We start from the raw sequence: 16,152 nt of genomic DNA, 5'->3' as shown, positions 1-16,152 counted from the left end.
ATAGTCAATCATCATCATTTGGATTTGATAAATTAAAAGTCTCCAACCGCCAAAAGTCAGATTGATAGTCTCAATTTGCAGCTCCAGGAAAAGGATTACAGTGAGTTAACTGGATCAAGGCAGTGAACGTGCTGAACGCTGCAGGGAGCGAAGCAAGAGGGAAAGGAAATATTTGATTCTTTGGGAATTATGCTCAAGTTACCACATTTTTACCTTCGCTCACCTACCGACGCCGTCCCATCCTCCCAGCTTTCGTCAAGAGGCAGCGGAGAATTGGATCTGGTTATTCAGTACTACTTCCACATTTCAGCACAGCGTCCAATTACATTTTTCCTGACTCTTAACAGAGAAACTAGACCCCCGGGTGAGTGGGTGGTGCTTGACTATCGATTAAGTGGCTCAGAAAAGCTACAGGTGGATAAACTTACACACTACTTGGCACGCCATCAGGCAATTTTCTCTTTAGCTGACTATTACCTGGCTGCCCTAAAAGCACATGTTGGTGAAGCTGTCATGGTTCATTTAGGCCAAACACACACAGATACACATTTAAAGGATCACTCAAGACAAATGATAGGGCAGGCGAAAAGGTTAACAGCTAGCTTGCAGGGGAAAACTTTCTGATGCAAAAGGAAAGGGTGGAGACTAAAAGCAGCAACAGAGAGCCCTTCAGTAAGCCTGAACTGCTCCTGGCTAAATTGAGGGTAATTTCATTTCAAAGAAATTCAAAGCAGGTAACTGTGGTTTCATAGCGGGAAAAAAAATAAAAATAAATAAAAAATCACGTGTAGGGACGACAGCCTGCTGACCTGCTGGGATGCAAGTGGAGGAAATGAAAAACAGAAACGCATTTCCATTCCCAAACTCGCTAGTTACTCGTTCGCTCGATCGTATTTATTGAGCGCTTACTGTGTGCAGAGCACTGTACTAAGCCCTTGGGAGAGTACAGTCCCAAGCGCTTAGTAGAGTGCTCTGCACACAGTAAGCGCTCAATAAATACGAGCGAACGAACGCGTAACTATAAACAGACACGTTCCCTGCCCACGACGAGCTTACTGCCGAGAAGGGGAGACGGACATTAATAGAAATAAATACTTTACAGATATACACAGAAGTGCTGAGGGGCTGGGGAGGAATAAAGGGAGTGAGTCGGGGTGCCGCAGAGGGGAGTGGGAGAAGAGGAAAGGAGGGTTTAAGTCCTCATTTCCACTTCCCCTCCCACCAAATCCTCGCCGTGCTGCCGAGTCGGTCAAAGGGCCAGGGTCACCGTCCATCTCAGGGGAAGGCGCAGGAGCCCGGAGATGGCCAGAGAGCTCAGAGCCACAGGGGAGCAAGCCACAGGTAGCAGCGGGGGAATGGCCCTACTTAGTTGGCCGATGGTACCTCGAGTCCATGTCATACGGTCTCCTCAGGGCAGGACGCCGTTCCTGCTCGTAGCGTAGCTGTTCTTGTTGGCGCCGGAGCTCTTCCCGTTCTCTATGGATGCGTTCCTGCTCTTTTCTCCTCTCCTGTTCTACTCGCATCCTCTCCCTTTCCAGCCTCTCCCTCTCCATCCGTTCGCGCTCTAAACGCTGCCTCTGACATTCCAGTCTCACACGTTCCCGCTGCAATCTGGCTTTCTCTTTCCGTTCACGGAAGGCGTCGATGCGCTGTTCCCTCTCCCGCTGCTCTCGCTCCCTGATAAGGAAAAAAGGCATTTCTCAACTGCAGTCCGGACTGTGCTCTCTCAAGAGGAGGCTCTCTAACTGGAGCGATGCTTTCCACCAAGTTTCGGTAGCCCGAAACCAGAGGCACAGATTAGTCGCTCAGGAAAAATCAAGCGGTCCCAGGTACGGACCGGGTTGGAAGACGGGATAATCTAACCGACTTGCGGCCATGAGCGATCGGTCCCGGGAGAGTGCCACCTCGACGTTTCACGAGGCAAAGATCTGGTCCCGCAACTGAGAATTCCGCTTGCTGTTTGAAGTCAGCAAGCGGTCTCTACGGTGCAAAACAAACAGGCTTGTCCTGTCTTAGTTAATGTCAAACATGACCGCTTGCTGGCCAAAATCCAACCAGATGCCCGAAGCTAGTTTGGCCCTTGCCTGGAACCAAGAACGCTTCCATCTGAAGTCCTCATCCACCGACTAGTCCCATGAACCACAGGAAGGGTGAAGTTGAAGAGGGGGTGGGAGGCTGTTTTTTGTTTTTGAAAGACACCTTAACTTCTGTGAAGAGGTTGAAAATAAAGTTACTTCACAAGTAACCTAAATACCCAGGATTTGGGGTTGACGCGTCTGCTTTGTTGCCATGAGCAACGAATGACTACAAACACAATGCTGAGGCTCAAGGAGCCTAACTATTTAATTGAGATCAGATAAAACTGGGGGAAAAAAACTATTAAGAACTCTAAGTGTTAAACACTGGAGTAGATACAAGGTCCCGAGATCTCCTAATCCACATGGGGCTTGCAAAAATGATTCTTATCCCTCGTCTACACATGAGTAAACGGGGCCAAAGAGGTCCCGTGACCTGCCCAACATCTCGCTCGGTAGGCCGGTGGTGGAGCTGGGACTCAAAACCAGGTCTCCTGGTTAGCAGTCCTGTTCCCTTTCCACTAGGCCATGCTGTCTGCCTTCTGTTTTCCTTGCCATCCTGTCGTAAGACACCCTCCCCCCCACAAAAAAAAAAGAAGAAAAAAAGAAAAACAACCTACCAATGCTAGCATGCGGAGGCGACCCAGGCCTGAGTAATTCATCATGTTATTCTTAATACGGCATTTCTGTAAGAACGCCACAACAACGTTCGAGAAGAACTGACTGTTCTTACCGTCGTCTTTCGGTTTCTCTGATCTCCCGCTCCCGCTGCCTCTGCCGTTCTCGCTCCCTCTGTTCCTTGATTTTATCAAAGGACAAAATGTCTCTCTTCTCTTTACTTTCTGATTTGCGATCTTGACTCTTAGAACTCTGGATTTACCAAAGTCAGTGATTAATATTCAGCATAAGCGTGTGACGAGTGTTCAAAGACAACAAACAAAACCTTCAAATTCCTTCTCCTCCTCCCCGCATCCGCGACAGACTCACTGCCTGTAACCTAAGACCTCGCGGCTCGATTCCCCACCCCGGCCAGGGAGGAGCCTGGATGCTTCGAAGCCAATCCCAGGACGGGACGGGGAGCCGACTTGGCCCAGACTCCAGAGGAAACCCTGGAATGCACGGCGGCCCGGGGGTCCCCCTGCCCCGCACGTCCGTGTGGCCGTGTTAGACTGTATTCCCCCAAGCGCTTAGTACAATGCTCTGCACACGGTAAGTGCTCAGTAAATACGCGGGACCCACTCGGGGCAGGCTGCTAAACTCCCACCGATGCAAAGCTCCGCCAGAAGCGCACAAGCCCGAGGCGTTCCCTCTCCTGATACTTCTGTCTGGGCAGAGCTTTGCTCACAGCCCCGAACGTGGGCCATGGAAGAGCTCTGCTGTTAGCGGCTAGCACGTCTCCCCCAGCCCCTTCATGGAGAGCATCCACTCTGTCCACTCATGTGAACAGAATGGCTTCATTAATTCCCAGGGTTAAAACATTACAGAGGCAGCTGTCTTGGGAGAAAACAAAAGGTTTCAAGAAATATCTTTCACAGTATCTGGAGGATCAAAAAAAACCAAAAAAAACCGGCTGTAAGACAGCAGATGCCGAGTTAAAGTCGTGAACAATTCTGGCCTGGAGTAGAACGGCAAAATGTTTCTTTATTCCGAACGAGAGCGTCGCTTACAAGTTTGGTCACTTTTGGAAACCAGGCAGCACTGGAAAAGCAACTTATAATCAAAGGCACGGAAGGCTGCTTTGAGCTTCATGCTAGGCTCTGGCTTTCTCTGTGACTAATAAATTGATCGAAGAGCGGAAAATACCTTATAATTTGTAAGATAGGTGTCCCCGTGCCTCCAACTGTGAGCTGCGTATTAACTATGTCACTCTTATCTTTTAATAAGAGTTTACTAAGTGCCAGGGACCATACTAAGCGCTGGGGTAGATACAAGAGAATCAAGTTGAACACAGTCCCTGCCTCACATGGGGCTCACAGTCTAAGTCAAAGGAAGGAAGATTTTAATCCCTATTTTACACATGAGGAGTGAAGTTACTTGCCCAAGGTCACACAGCAGAAGATTGATAGATTATAATAATAATAATAATGTTGGTATTTGTTAAGCGCTTACTATGTGCCGAGCACTGTTCTAAGCGCTGGGGTAAACACAGGGGAATCAGGTTGTCCCACGTGGGGCTCACACTTAATCCCCATTTTACAGATGAGGGAACTGAGGCACAGAGAAGTTAAGTGACTTGCCCACAGTCACACAGCTGACAAGTGGCAGAGCTGGGATTCGAACTCATGAGTCCTGACTCCAAAGCCCGTGCTCTTTCCACTGCGCCACGCTGCTTTTAGAACCAGGTCGAAGCAGCAGCATGGCCATCTTGATAATGTTGTCTTGTTTTTGTTTTGTTCTATCTTGCCTTGCCATCTGTCTCGCCCGATTGGACTGCGAGCCCATCTCTGGGCAGGGATTGTCTCTATCTGTTGCCAAATTGTACATTCCAAGCGCTAAGTACAGTGCTCTGCACATAGTAAGCGCTCAATAAATACTATTGAATGAATGAATGAATGAATGATAGAGTGTGCGGGCCTGGGAGTGAGAAGGACTTTGATTCTAATCCCAGCTCCGCCACTTGCCTGCTATGTGACCTTGGGCAAGTCATTTCACGTCTCTGTGCCTCAGTTACTTCCTCTCTAAAATGGGGATAAGGCTGTGAGCCCCATGTGGGACAGGGATTGTGTCCAATCTGGCTAGCTTCTCTCTACCCCAGTGCTTAGTGCACTCTGGGGCACACTGTAAGTGCTTAACAAATACTATTAAATAAAAAAACCAAACGAAAAAAAAGCCACGCACAGATCCTCTGACTCCCAGAACCGTGCGCTTTCCACTAGGCCACGTGGCTTTATTTCCCAGAAAGGTGTACTTTGGTACAGTACCAGCAAATGCCAGCTCCCAGAATCACCCTGCTAGCATTTACATTTACAGACAGCTGCAGGGATTTCTACAAACTATTGGAGAAATTTGTTTTCTTCCATAGGTGTTGATTCCAAGAAGAAAAAATGAAAGTCTTCGGAGACTGACAGCAACAGAAAAGCATTAGGAATATAAGAGGTTCTCAGAAGCGGGGAGGATCCCCAGGAGGCTAGCTTCAGAGCTTACTATCTTACCAAAGGTTACCCAGCTTGAGTGATGATGTTTATTAGTAATAATAATAATAATGTTGGTATCTGTTAAGCGCTTACTACGTGCAGAGCACTGTTCTAAGCGCTGGGGGAGATACAGGGTCATCAGGTTGTCCCACGTGAGGCTCACAAGTAAAAAGCAGCCAAGACTTGGGCAGGAATTCATTCGGTCAGTTTTTAGGTTATTCCTAGAAAGGCCCGCTCATTTCTCACCGACTGAGAACAAAGACCCTAGGTCAGTCGATCGGCAGTATTTATTGAGCGCTTAACTCCGTGCCAAGAGCCTAGGCGAGGTCGACAAAGTAGACACGACTCCCTGCCGTCAAGGGGTTTACAAGCTATCAGGGGAGACAAGATTAAAAGAATTTACAGGTAGGAGAAGGAACTTAGTGTAAGGATACGTACGAAAGTGCCGGTGCCGGGGGAGATACGCACTCAAGTAGAGCAGTGATGCAGTCGAGAGGGAAAATCAGTGCGGGGAGAAGAGAGCTGATTTTTGCAGGGCTTTCAAGATGGGGAGGGTGGTGGTCTTTCAGATATCAAGGGAGGTGGGCATGAGCAAGGGGTCCACAATGAGAGGTGAGAGCAAGGCACCGTGAGTAGGTGGCAATAGGAGCGAAGGGTGAGGACGGGGTTGCAGAGAGGGAAGACTGAGGCTATATAGCGGGGGAAGAGAGTTGATTATCTTGAATCCAATGGTGAGGAGTTTAATAATAATAATAATGATAATGGCATTTGTTAAGCGCTTCCTATGTGCAGAGCACTGTTCTAAGCGCCGGCGGAGATACAGGATAATCAGATTGTCCCACGTGGGGCTCACATTTTTTAATCCCCATTTTTGCAGATGAGGTAACTGAGGCACAGAAGTTAAGTGACTTGTCCAAGGTCACACAGCAGACAAGTGGCGGAGCCGGGATTCGAACCCACGACCTCTGACTCCCAAGCCCAGGCTCCTTCCACTGAGCCATGCTGCTTCTCTACTGGATGCGGAGATGGATGAGTAACCACGGGTAACTGTACCCTGCTGCACCGACAGACCCACACACCCCACTTTGGTTTAAAATTTAAAAGCAAACCTGGAAGCTCTTAAAATTTGAGGAGAAACACAAGGCATCAAGCGCGTCTTTACAACCCCATTAAAGAAGCTTGACAAATTCAGAAGCTATACTTACCCTTTCTTTAGATCTAGTCGTAGTTTTTACACTAATGACAGGCTCTCCTTTCGATTTATCCATTACAACTGTCCGCTCTGTCCCTCTGCTTCCTATAGGGGGGAAAAAATGCGCATCAAACATTCCGCAGCACCAAAAGTGTCCGAATCTTGACATTTAAAAACATGAATCCTGTCGGTTCACACTTGACAACATCGCCACCTTAACTACCACGGTAATTCAAGCACGTATCCTATGACTCCTTGATTACTGCATCAGCCACCCTGCCTCCTGTCTCTCCCCACTTCAGACCATATACTTCACTCTGCTGCCTGGATCGTTTCTCTACAAAAACAGTGGGTCCAGGATTCCCCACTCAACCCAAGTGGTCGCCCATCCACTTCCACCTTAAACAGAAACTCCCTACTATTGGCTTTAGAGCACGCAAATCACTTTGCCTCCTCCCACCTCACCCTCTCTCATTTCCTACTACGACCCAGCCCACACACTTCGCTCCTCTGCCGACCTACTCGCTGCACCATTCAATCGTATTTACTGAGTGCTTACTGCGTGCAGAGGACTGTACTAAGCGCTCGGGAAAGCACAATACAGCAACAAAGAGTGACAATCAATGCGCACAATGAGCTCACAGCCTGGGGGGGGGGGGGGCGGCAGGGGGAGACAGACAGCAATACAAATAGACATCAAATATAAATAAATAAAATTACAGACATATACATGAGTGCTGCGGGGCGGGGAGACGGGGGGAAGAGTGAAGGGAGCAAGTCAGGGCGATGCAGAAGGGAGTGGGAAATTATTATTTTATTATATTTATTGAGCGCTTACTATGTGAACAGCACTGTACTGAGCGCTTGGAATGTACAGATCGGTAACAGATAGAGTCCCTGCCCTCTGACGGGCTTACAGTCTAATCGGGGGAGACGGACAGACAAGAACCATAGCAATAAATAGAATCAAGGGGATGAACATCTCATTAAAACAATAGCAAATAAATAGAATCATGGGGACGTACATTTCATTAACAAAATAAATAGGGTAATGAAAATATATACAGTTGAGCAGACGAGTACAGTGCTGAGGGGAGGGGAAGGGAGAGGGGGAGGAGCAGAGGGAAATGGGGGGAAAAGAGGGTTTAGCTGGGAGAGGTGAAGGGGGGAGGTAGAGGGAGAAGGGGAGCTCAGTCTGGGAAGGCCTCTTGGAGGAGGTGAGCTCTAAGAAGGGTTTTGAAGAGGGGAAGAGAACGAGTTTGGCGGAGGTGAGGAGGGAGGGCGTTCCGGGACCGCGGGAGGGCGTGGCCCGAGGGTCGACGGCCGGATAGGCGAGGACGGGGGACGGCGAGGAGGCGGGCGGCAGAGGAGCGGAGCGTGCGGGGTGGGCGGTGGAAAGAGAGAAGGGAGGAGAGGTAGGAGGGGGTAAGGTGATGGAGAGCCTTGAAGCCTAGAGTGAGATGATCTTGTCTATCTCGCTAACGGCCCCTCGCCCACATCCTGCAACTCCCACCCTGTCCTTCATATCCGATAATCGCTCCCTCCACCTTCCAAGCGCTATTAAAAGCACATCTCCTCCAAGAGGCCTTCTGCGACTAAGGCCTCGTTTCTTCTTCTCCCGCTCCCTTCTGCGTCACCCTTGCATTTGGATTTGTGCCCTTCATTCACCCCACCCTCGGCGCCTCAGCACTTATCCAAAGTAATGGCTATCAATCTCCTCCTCTAGACGCTAAGCTCGTTGTGGGCAGGGAATGTGTTCACCAGCTCTGCTTCACTGTACTCTCCCAGGCGCTTAATGCAGTGCTCTGCACACGGGAAGAATTCAAGAAATACCACTGGAATGATTGATTAGTCCAGGATAGCGTTTCCTATCTCTGAACTGTGGGCTGCTGTAATGTCAGAGAGGGGTAATTTATTTCCAATTTTCAGATTAAGTTTTTCAGTTACCTAAAGCTAAGAACCAGCAGCCGGCAAAGCAATAATTGAAGGTTACACTTATATTTTGGAGGAAAAAAAAAAAGAAATCCAAACAATTGCTCTAGTTTCTAAAACGAATTCAGATAGTGAGACGAACCGCTTATACACACCCACACAAATCCCCCTGTGGATTTCCTCTATCTCTCGAACTAAGTGAAAGCAGCATCTAGGATAATAAATTTATAGGCTTCTATTCCTCCCACACATTTTCTAGAGCTCTGCAGAATCTAAACTTGCATGCTCTAAATCAATGCCCTGCTGTCTTATTTGCTCGGTAGCCTGATAAAGTGAAACAGTGCCCCACCAGATGTGTTATTTTCCCTCATTCATCTCTGAGTATTAAATGTTTCAAATGCTATTTTTTTTTTTTTTGCCCAAAACAGAAAACCCCAACTCTAATCATTGGAGCAGTCACTCATTTAATATGATTTACAAGACATGCCAACCAGTTTAAAAACAATTTGCTTGCCACTGGATTGCTTCTCTAACTGGCAAATTACCACAGACATTGAGACTTCAGCTGTAACACACTGCACACAATTTCACTACTCCCAAAGAGTTCCTTTCTGCCCGCCCCCTCCCATGTGGATGATCAAATTTCACGCATGATTGGCAGCCCATAGCTCATATTTGTCGGTGCTGTTGATGGGGAGGTTGGAGTGATCATCCTCTTTTATCTTGCCTCGACTGACGTTCATTCCTTAAGAGCTTCTATCTCATCAGGGTGTCCTTGCTTTGAGGTGGGGAAAGGTCCCTCCCAATGGGAAAGCCAAAGGTTTTTTTATTTTAATGTGGGGGGAAAAAGAACAAACCAAGAGACATTTCTAAATGATCAAATGAGTCCCCTAGTAGGCCCATGCAGGATGAGTCCAGGGTCTGGTAGGCCTCCTGAATCATAAATCTGCTACGAGGGGGGTGGGGGGAGCCCAAGACTTGTAGGTCTGAGCATCTAGTCCAATACCTGAGCCCAGGGCCAGTAATTCCTTCCATCCACTGGACTGGGTTCACATGACCAAACCACACCCTTGCCCATTTGTCGTAGGCAACCTGCTTAGCCGCCTCAGCTGGCTGAACTTGATGAAAGTTAATCATCCAACCTGATTTGGTGGTCCTAGATCGATCTGTTGACCCGGGCTTCAGTTCTTCTTGGTCTTTATCTTTTTCATCCTTCTCGTCACTTTTCTTATCATCTTTTTTGTCAGTTCTCTCATCCTTCTTAAATCCAGCTCTACTTAAAAAAACAAACCCGGGCATTAATGCGGGGCAGACCGACTTTCCTCAAATCAGCCTTTCTCCATGCAGACTCCCTCCCGAAATAGCCACTCAAAAGGACGTCCTTAAGGAATTCGTCTTTGAACCAGAATTTGAATGCAAGACACGTCCTCTGGATACCTCTTTACTATTTAGTTCACTTCATTAGATCAAGAAATGGAAAAAGGAGGAAGATTGGTAAAGGATCCTTATTTGGTAATCATTCAGAAAACTTCCAATGATGGTAAGCAATTCAGGTCTGGACAACTTGAGCTACTTTTTTGGAGCCATCTGATAAATGGTATGAAAAGAAAAAAAGAAAATAGAGGCCTGAGATATATTAAGTTAGTACAAATAGCCCTGGTCCTTGACAAATGGCCAAAAGCCCAAGACTATTTGGAAATAGACCATTTAGAAACTCCGCTTCTACACAGAGGCCTCCAATAAAGCATCTCAAATGCCTTATCCCAACACCAACCACTGCGAAGCCAAAAGTCACCTATCATGTGGTCTCTCAATTTCGCTCCCTCCAGCACCCAAGGCTTTTTAGTGACACTGACAAAACGAAACTCTTCTGTCTATATCCTAGAAGTTAAAGCAGCTATAGGGACAGAGGCACAAGGTCAGAGACAGAGGCAGAAACGGAGACACACGGATAACCGCAACGGCTGGGAGACTGAGGAACTGGGAGATCAAAATGGCAGGTGGGGATAGTGTGGCTTTCTGCTGGTTGTTCTTGATTAGTTTAGTTTCTAAAACTTGCAGTCCATATTGGTTAACACCCACAGTGTCATCCTTAATCACCGGTGCCTATACGACAGTAACTGTATTAGTGAAGTCTTCTGCTCAGAGACGCATCATGTGAGAGGCATGGCAGGGGGACAGAATAACGCCGGGCTCAGCAGCCTGACATTCTTGGAAAATAGTCCGCAAGGCTTTCAGTAGGCCTGAAGATTGGAAATCTAAATCACGCAACCGACAGGAATTGGAGGGCAAGAGGACTCTAGACTGAATCAGGTTTGGGCCCGGGGAGAGTGGGTTTTTTCCCCCCCAAGATGCCCCCGAACCTGAAGCCAGGATGCCCACTGGCACCCAGGTCACGCATGCGGCCAGTCATCGGTCTGAAAGGCCAACTCTCAATCCTAGTGGTACCTGCCCCTTGGATTAGCCAACTGAGTGGGGTGTGAACAAGCCCTGAGAGGAGCTCTCCTCCTTAATGGCACTCTACGAGACCACGAACTCTCTAAGTCCAGAGAATGCGCTTCACGCTTCTTTTAAACGCCTCCCAGTGCCTAGTACAGGGCTGTGCGCACAGTAGACACTCAGTGCTGTGAGTCCAGCTGTAACTCATGCTCTTGCCAGTGATCCGGCCCTTCCAGTCCCGCTAATTAAAAGATGGGTGCCAATCCAGCATCGGTACCACGGTACTTGTGTTTGGCCGGGACTGGACCTGGCCTTGGCATTCCGATCCACGTAGGATCCCACGCTCAGCGCAAACACGTTCTACTTTAAAAAGTGAACCTCTTTAAAGGTCTTACGAGTCCGGCTTTATAAACAGGAAAAAAAAAATAGATCTAAGTAAACAAAGGGACAATAACATAACACAGGACCCTTAGCAATGCCAATACCGGGCCAGCTCACAGGCCCGTATCTAGACCGAGACTGTCAAGGAATGTGTCTGCTGATGGTTTTGACTCTCCCAAGCGCTTGGTACAGTGCTCTACATACAGTAAGCGCTCAATTCATTCCTTCAACTCCTTCGGTGCTCACTGTGTGCAACCAACTGTACAAAGCGCTTAGTAAATAAAACCTGACTGACTCTGGCAGTAACACGATTCTTGGAAGGAACCACGTGACTGCTACCCTTTTCTGGACATACATCCTCACCGTTAAGGATGAACCACTGAAACATCCCATTTCCTTCTTGTACTACCTTATGGATCCTTCATCCACGAATCTATCGAAATCCCTCTTAAACCTACTGTGATTTTCTGCTTGCACAACTTCCTGTGGCCGCAAATTTCCTGACCTTACCACCCACTGGGTTGAAGGGATGTTTGGTTTTGAACCCGCCACCCTCAAACTGGTGTTAGGATTACGGGATTTGCCCGGCAACGATTTTCCCTGTTCACCCTATCTTGTGCCCTTCACGATTTTATCGTCTCGAATCAGGTCCCCCCTCAGCCTCCTCCTTTTAAACTTTAGAGTCTTAACTATTATATGCCCTACGTAAGACCGAGCGACCGGGACTTTAACAAAGCTGGACTTGTAAGACCTTTAAAGAGGTTCACCTTTAAACAACACTCGTGCACATATCTTTAATTTATATAATGATAATTGAATTTATTGAGCACTTACTGTGCGCAAAGCACTGTACTAAGCGCTTGGGAGAGTACAATATAACACCCGACACATTCCCTTCCCACAACGAGCTTACAGTCTAGAGGGGGGGACAGACATTGATATAAACAGATAAAGAAATAGGTTGCAGATATGGACATATGTGATGTGGGGAAGGTAGGGAGGATGAATGAAGGAGCAAGTATGATGGGCGCGGAAGGGAGTGGGAGAAGAGACGAGGGCTCAGTCAGGGAAGGCTTCCCGGAGGAGATGTGCCTTCAGTAAGGCTTTGAAGTGGGGGAGAGCAATTATCTGTCTGATAAGAGGAGGGAGGGCGCTCCGGGCCAGAGGTAAGATGCGGGCGAGAGGTCAATGGCGAGATAGACCAGATCCAAGTACAATGAGAGGTTAGCACCGGAGGAATGAAGCGTGCAGGCTGGGTTGTAGCAGGAGAGCAGCGAGGTGAGGTAGGAGGGGGCAAGGTGGTTAAGTGCTTTAAAGCCATTAATGTCCGTCTCCCCTTCTGGACTCTCAGCGCGTTTGGAGCAGGGAACGGGTCCACTAATTCTGTTGTATCGTACTCTCCCAAGCACTTAGTACAGTGCTCTGCACACAGTAAGTGCTCAATAAATCCCACCGATTGGATTCCAGGTAAAGGGCATGGCATGATTTCAGAGAGTAGCAGAGACTAGTAGTTGAGTAGTTGTTTATCCCCCTTCCTGATGATGCCCAGCCTCTGGCAGCCGCTGCGCATCAAACCAATGATAAACGACCAGTCAGCAATGACCCCTTATCACAAACGAGTCACGAACGATAGCTCAGAGTCTCCTGTCGAGCAGTTGCAATTCCGATTATTCTTCCCTAGGCATATTACCTTGCAAACGTTCAGAAATTCATCGGCCCTTCACCAGCCCACGTCCTCTGCTTTGAGGTCTACCTGCAGTTAATCCACATCCACGCGGCCTTGCACCCGCCAGAGGCCCCTGCACGCTCCCTCTTCCAGACCGCTTACGAGGACGTTAAAACACACCCGCTCGTGGTAGAGGCTCCCAGGGGAACACCACTATCTATACTTCTCCAAGATGAAAAGGAGCCATTTATCCCTTCCTTTAATCCTGTTTCAAATCCCATGATGACTCATTTTTAAGAGTTCTTCCTGGGAAAGTGTGTCCAAGTCTTTTTCAAAAACCGAAATATCTCCAGGCGCTCCCCGCCTTTGTTCACCAACAACTATAGCAGGTTAGGGAGGTGAAACTTCCTCATAGGTACCTTCTCCCTCTAGATGGTAATCTCTCTCTAGACCGTAAACTGGTTACAGGCAGGGAATGTCTGCTAATCCTGTCGTATTACACTCTCCCAAGTACTTTGTACAACACTCTGCGTACAAGCAGCCCTCAATAAATACCACTGATGATATGGAAATCGTGTTCTCTCCCTGGCCTGGCTGCTGCCAAGAGCTGTTCTTTCTTAGCGTTCATTGATCTGAAAATTAACGACCTCTGTGACTAATTTGCAAAGCCCAGGAGTGCGACTTTCCAGGCCTCGGGGCCACTTCTAGGACACGTGAAAACCGGTAGGATTTACAATGGTAATCCACAAAGTCTTCCGCTTCAAGTTATCGACTGGCTACGCGTTCTCACCAGGAGTCCCGCAAACACCCCTCCACAGATCTTCACCAAACCTTCAGAACTCTCAGGTTAGTGCTATCCAGATCTAGTCATTTGCTTACCTCTTAGCTAAATCGATTTGGTCAAAAAGATTCTTTGCGCTCACCACAATTCGTTCTAGTTCCGTCTGCTACAAGTGCCGTTTGGGTTTGGGGCATTTCCCTAATATCTTCCTCAGTCAAGACCGAACTGATGGATTCACTGAACCTGACAGCTCTCCCGTCTTCATCCTTAAGTGCGCCTTTTAAGCTCACGATTGTAAGGTGGCCCCACTGATTCCCCAGCCAGCTTCCTGCTTTCAGTCTGTCTGAAGAATCTTTCGTCTATTAGATTTGGCTTTACTTGCAAAAGGGCTCTTTCGAACTCCCTTTTGGCCCACCTGATTTCTTCTTTGCACTTAACGTGGTTCCTTGAGTGCCTTTCCTGGTCTCCGTACATGGGTGAGCTTTTCCTTTTGGAAAAGCTATCTCCTTCCGATGCCCTGCTTTACCCTAGCAGTCTGTTAGGCAGAATTTTTTCGTGTCATATTGTCACAAGCTTTAGAGCCTCTAAGGTGGGAGTCTGAAAATTTTTAAAAGACCAGATTTCTAGTAAGTCCCCCCTTCGCCTGCTCCCAATGTTCTGCATTTTTCCCAGTTTCCTTTTTCAAAATTAAATTTTCTTGTGTGGTTTTTTTTGCCTCCCCCGCCCCCCCAAGCAAGAACATTAAATTTTATCCCGTGTCGTCAAGCCCGCATACAAAGTAAATGCAGTCCTTATGTCCTTTCAGCTTTCTAACCCATCAGGTTCACCTTCAAGACCCCAGCCTCCTCTACAGCAAGAGATCCACAGGCTGTGGGGGGATGCAAATATAAGGCAGGTGGGGAGGTTTACCAGGTCACCGGGCAGTCGCCAGGGTAGGGTCAACGTGTCTACTTGACTTTTAATTAAATCGGCTACTCTACCAGAGAACCTAACTCACACTGTGTACTCATCTACGCTTCATCTAGTACACAATTCTGGGAGATTTTGGAAAAAAGAAATAGGGAGGCGGTATGGAAAGAGCACGGGTCTGGGAGGCAGAAGACTTGGGTTCTAATCCCAGCTCTGCTACTGTCCTTGGGTAAGGCACTTCACTTCTCTAGGGCTCCGTTTCCTTACCTGTAAAAATCGAGCAAAGATTTCTGCTCTCCTTCCCCCTTCCCTCTAATCTTCATTTTCTTTCTCAAGGTGGAAATCTCCTTAGAAAAAATCGCTCTACATCCCAAAGGACCACCTGGAACTACTAAAGATGAGATGCAAACGCCCAAACAGGCTAAAGACATCCAGATCAAGAATTAGCATCCGTTTAGTTCTCCAAACACAATTGGCATTAGCGGAAGCTGCCTCTTATCACAATTACTCTCTGCCTCCCGGTGCTGTGTTTGTTAATTACGCAAATGTACTATTCTCATGGCAACCCTGATTTTTTCGATTCTCCCTGAAAGCATGAGTCGAAACCATTGAGTCTTGAAACTGAACGCTATTTTTACTTTATTTCAATGGCTTCCATAGGGTACGGGGTCTGCAAAGGAAGTTTAAAACAGACTTTATAACTTTGCTTGACTGGGCTTTCAGTTGCCACCCCACTTTCAGCCCCCTCCCCTCAATTGTTCCATGTCATTCCTTCCTTTCCCCACAACCAGTCATTTGAAAAATAGGTGTGGGGAGGAGATCATTTTACTTTTCAAGTCTGGAATCCGCAGAATGATGTCTGTCGCTGCCGGCTGATTTGTCCTTCTTCATTTCACTGTCTTTTCTGTCGGAGGGCTTCTTCCCAGCGGGTTCGTTTTTAGCCTGAAATGAATTTTGTCAAAAAAAGATCAAAGAGTAAATGCATTAATTCACTTCAACAGGGAGTAAGCCACAGTCCGAGAGAGGCTTCAATTCGGCCCCAAGCTTGGAGCCGTGTGGGGTCTTTGAGGCCCTCCCTTCCACTCCCCAACCACACCTCAGCACTGCTAGTCAAGCCTTGCCCTCCCGAACTATGGCCGGAACCGAACACCTACAGTCATTTGGGAGCCAAGTGCTTGGAGGTAGCTACCACTGAAGTAAAATACAAGGTTTACAATCTAATGAGGAAAGACAGGCAGGCACAAACCATTTATCAGTAGTGGGAGGAGGAAAAACAAAGACACAGCTGGCAAGAGCCGGGAAAGATGAATAAATAAGTGAATAAGCAGAGTATGTAGGTCAGTGAAGACATAAGTGCTAAGGCGCTGACCCAACCCGGGGTGATGGAAGCTAATCAGGAAAAACTTGTTGCCAGTGGGATTTTAAGAGGTCTTCCAATCTGGCATACCAGAGACCAGGGGTTCCAGGCTGGAGAGTGAGAATAAGGGGTCAGATGTTGGAGCATTGAGAGGGAGAGACGGAGGGAAAAAGGGAGCTGGAGAGGAGCGGGTGAAGAGAGTCGATATGTCACGGCTCAAAGCCCGACGTGAGCAGAGAAGATGTCTACCAACACTTCTGTGTTGTACTCTCCCAAGAGTTTAGTA

The 16,152-nt window shown here is 47.8% G+C and overlaps 1 protein-coding gene across 9 annotated transcripts in view; it reads right to left on the bottom strand.

The window, feature by feature from the left end:
• LOC100081088 (scaffold attachment factor B2) overlaps positions 1–16,152 on the bottom strand; it is a 51,120-nt gene that overhangs the window by 17,250 nt on the left and 17,718 nt on the right. For 7 of the 9 annotated variants that reach the window (XR_003754376.2, XM_029049942.2, XM_029049935.2 and 4 more), the window contains exons 11-15: positions 15,339–15,451; positions 9,476–9,609; positions 6,415–6,506; positions 2,809–2,945; positions 1,384–1,677 (exon numbers count right to left, since the gene is read on the bottom strand). Coding sequence is in view for 8 of the 9 variants with exons in the window: in XM_029049942.2 (XP_028905775.1) it covers positions 1,384–1,677; positions 2,809–2,945; positions 6,415–6,506; positions 9,476–9,609; positions 15,339–15,451 (770 nt within the window). In the remaining variant the exon portion in view is untranslated. The remainder of the gene's footprint in view (positions 1–1,383; positions 1,678–2,808; positions 2,946–6,414; positions 6,507–9,475; positions 9,610–15,338; positions 15,452–16,152) is intronic. The other 2 variants (XM_029049936.2, XM_029049939.2) reach the window with 1 other exon arrangement.

This window comes from Ornithorhynchus anatinus, chromosome X1 (genome assembly GCF_004115215.2).
Source record: "Ornithorhynchus anatinus isolate Pmale09 chromosome X1, mOrnAna1.pri.v4, whole genome shotgun sequence".
Taxonomy (NCBI): domain Eukaryota; kingdom Metazoa; phylum Chordata; class Mammalia; order Monotremata; family Ornithorhynchidae; genus Ornithorhynchus; species Ornithorhynchus anatinus.
Note: the sequence above shows the minus strand (reverse complement) of the source record. Positions and strands in the feature narration are given on the sequence as shown.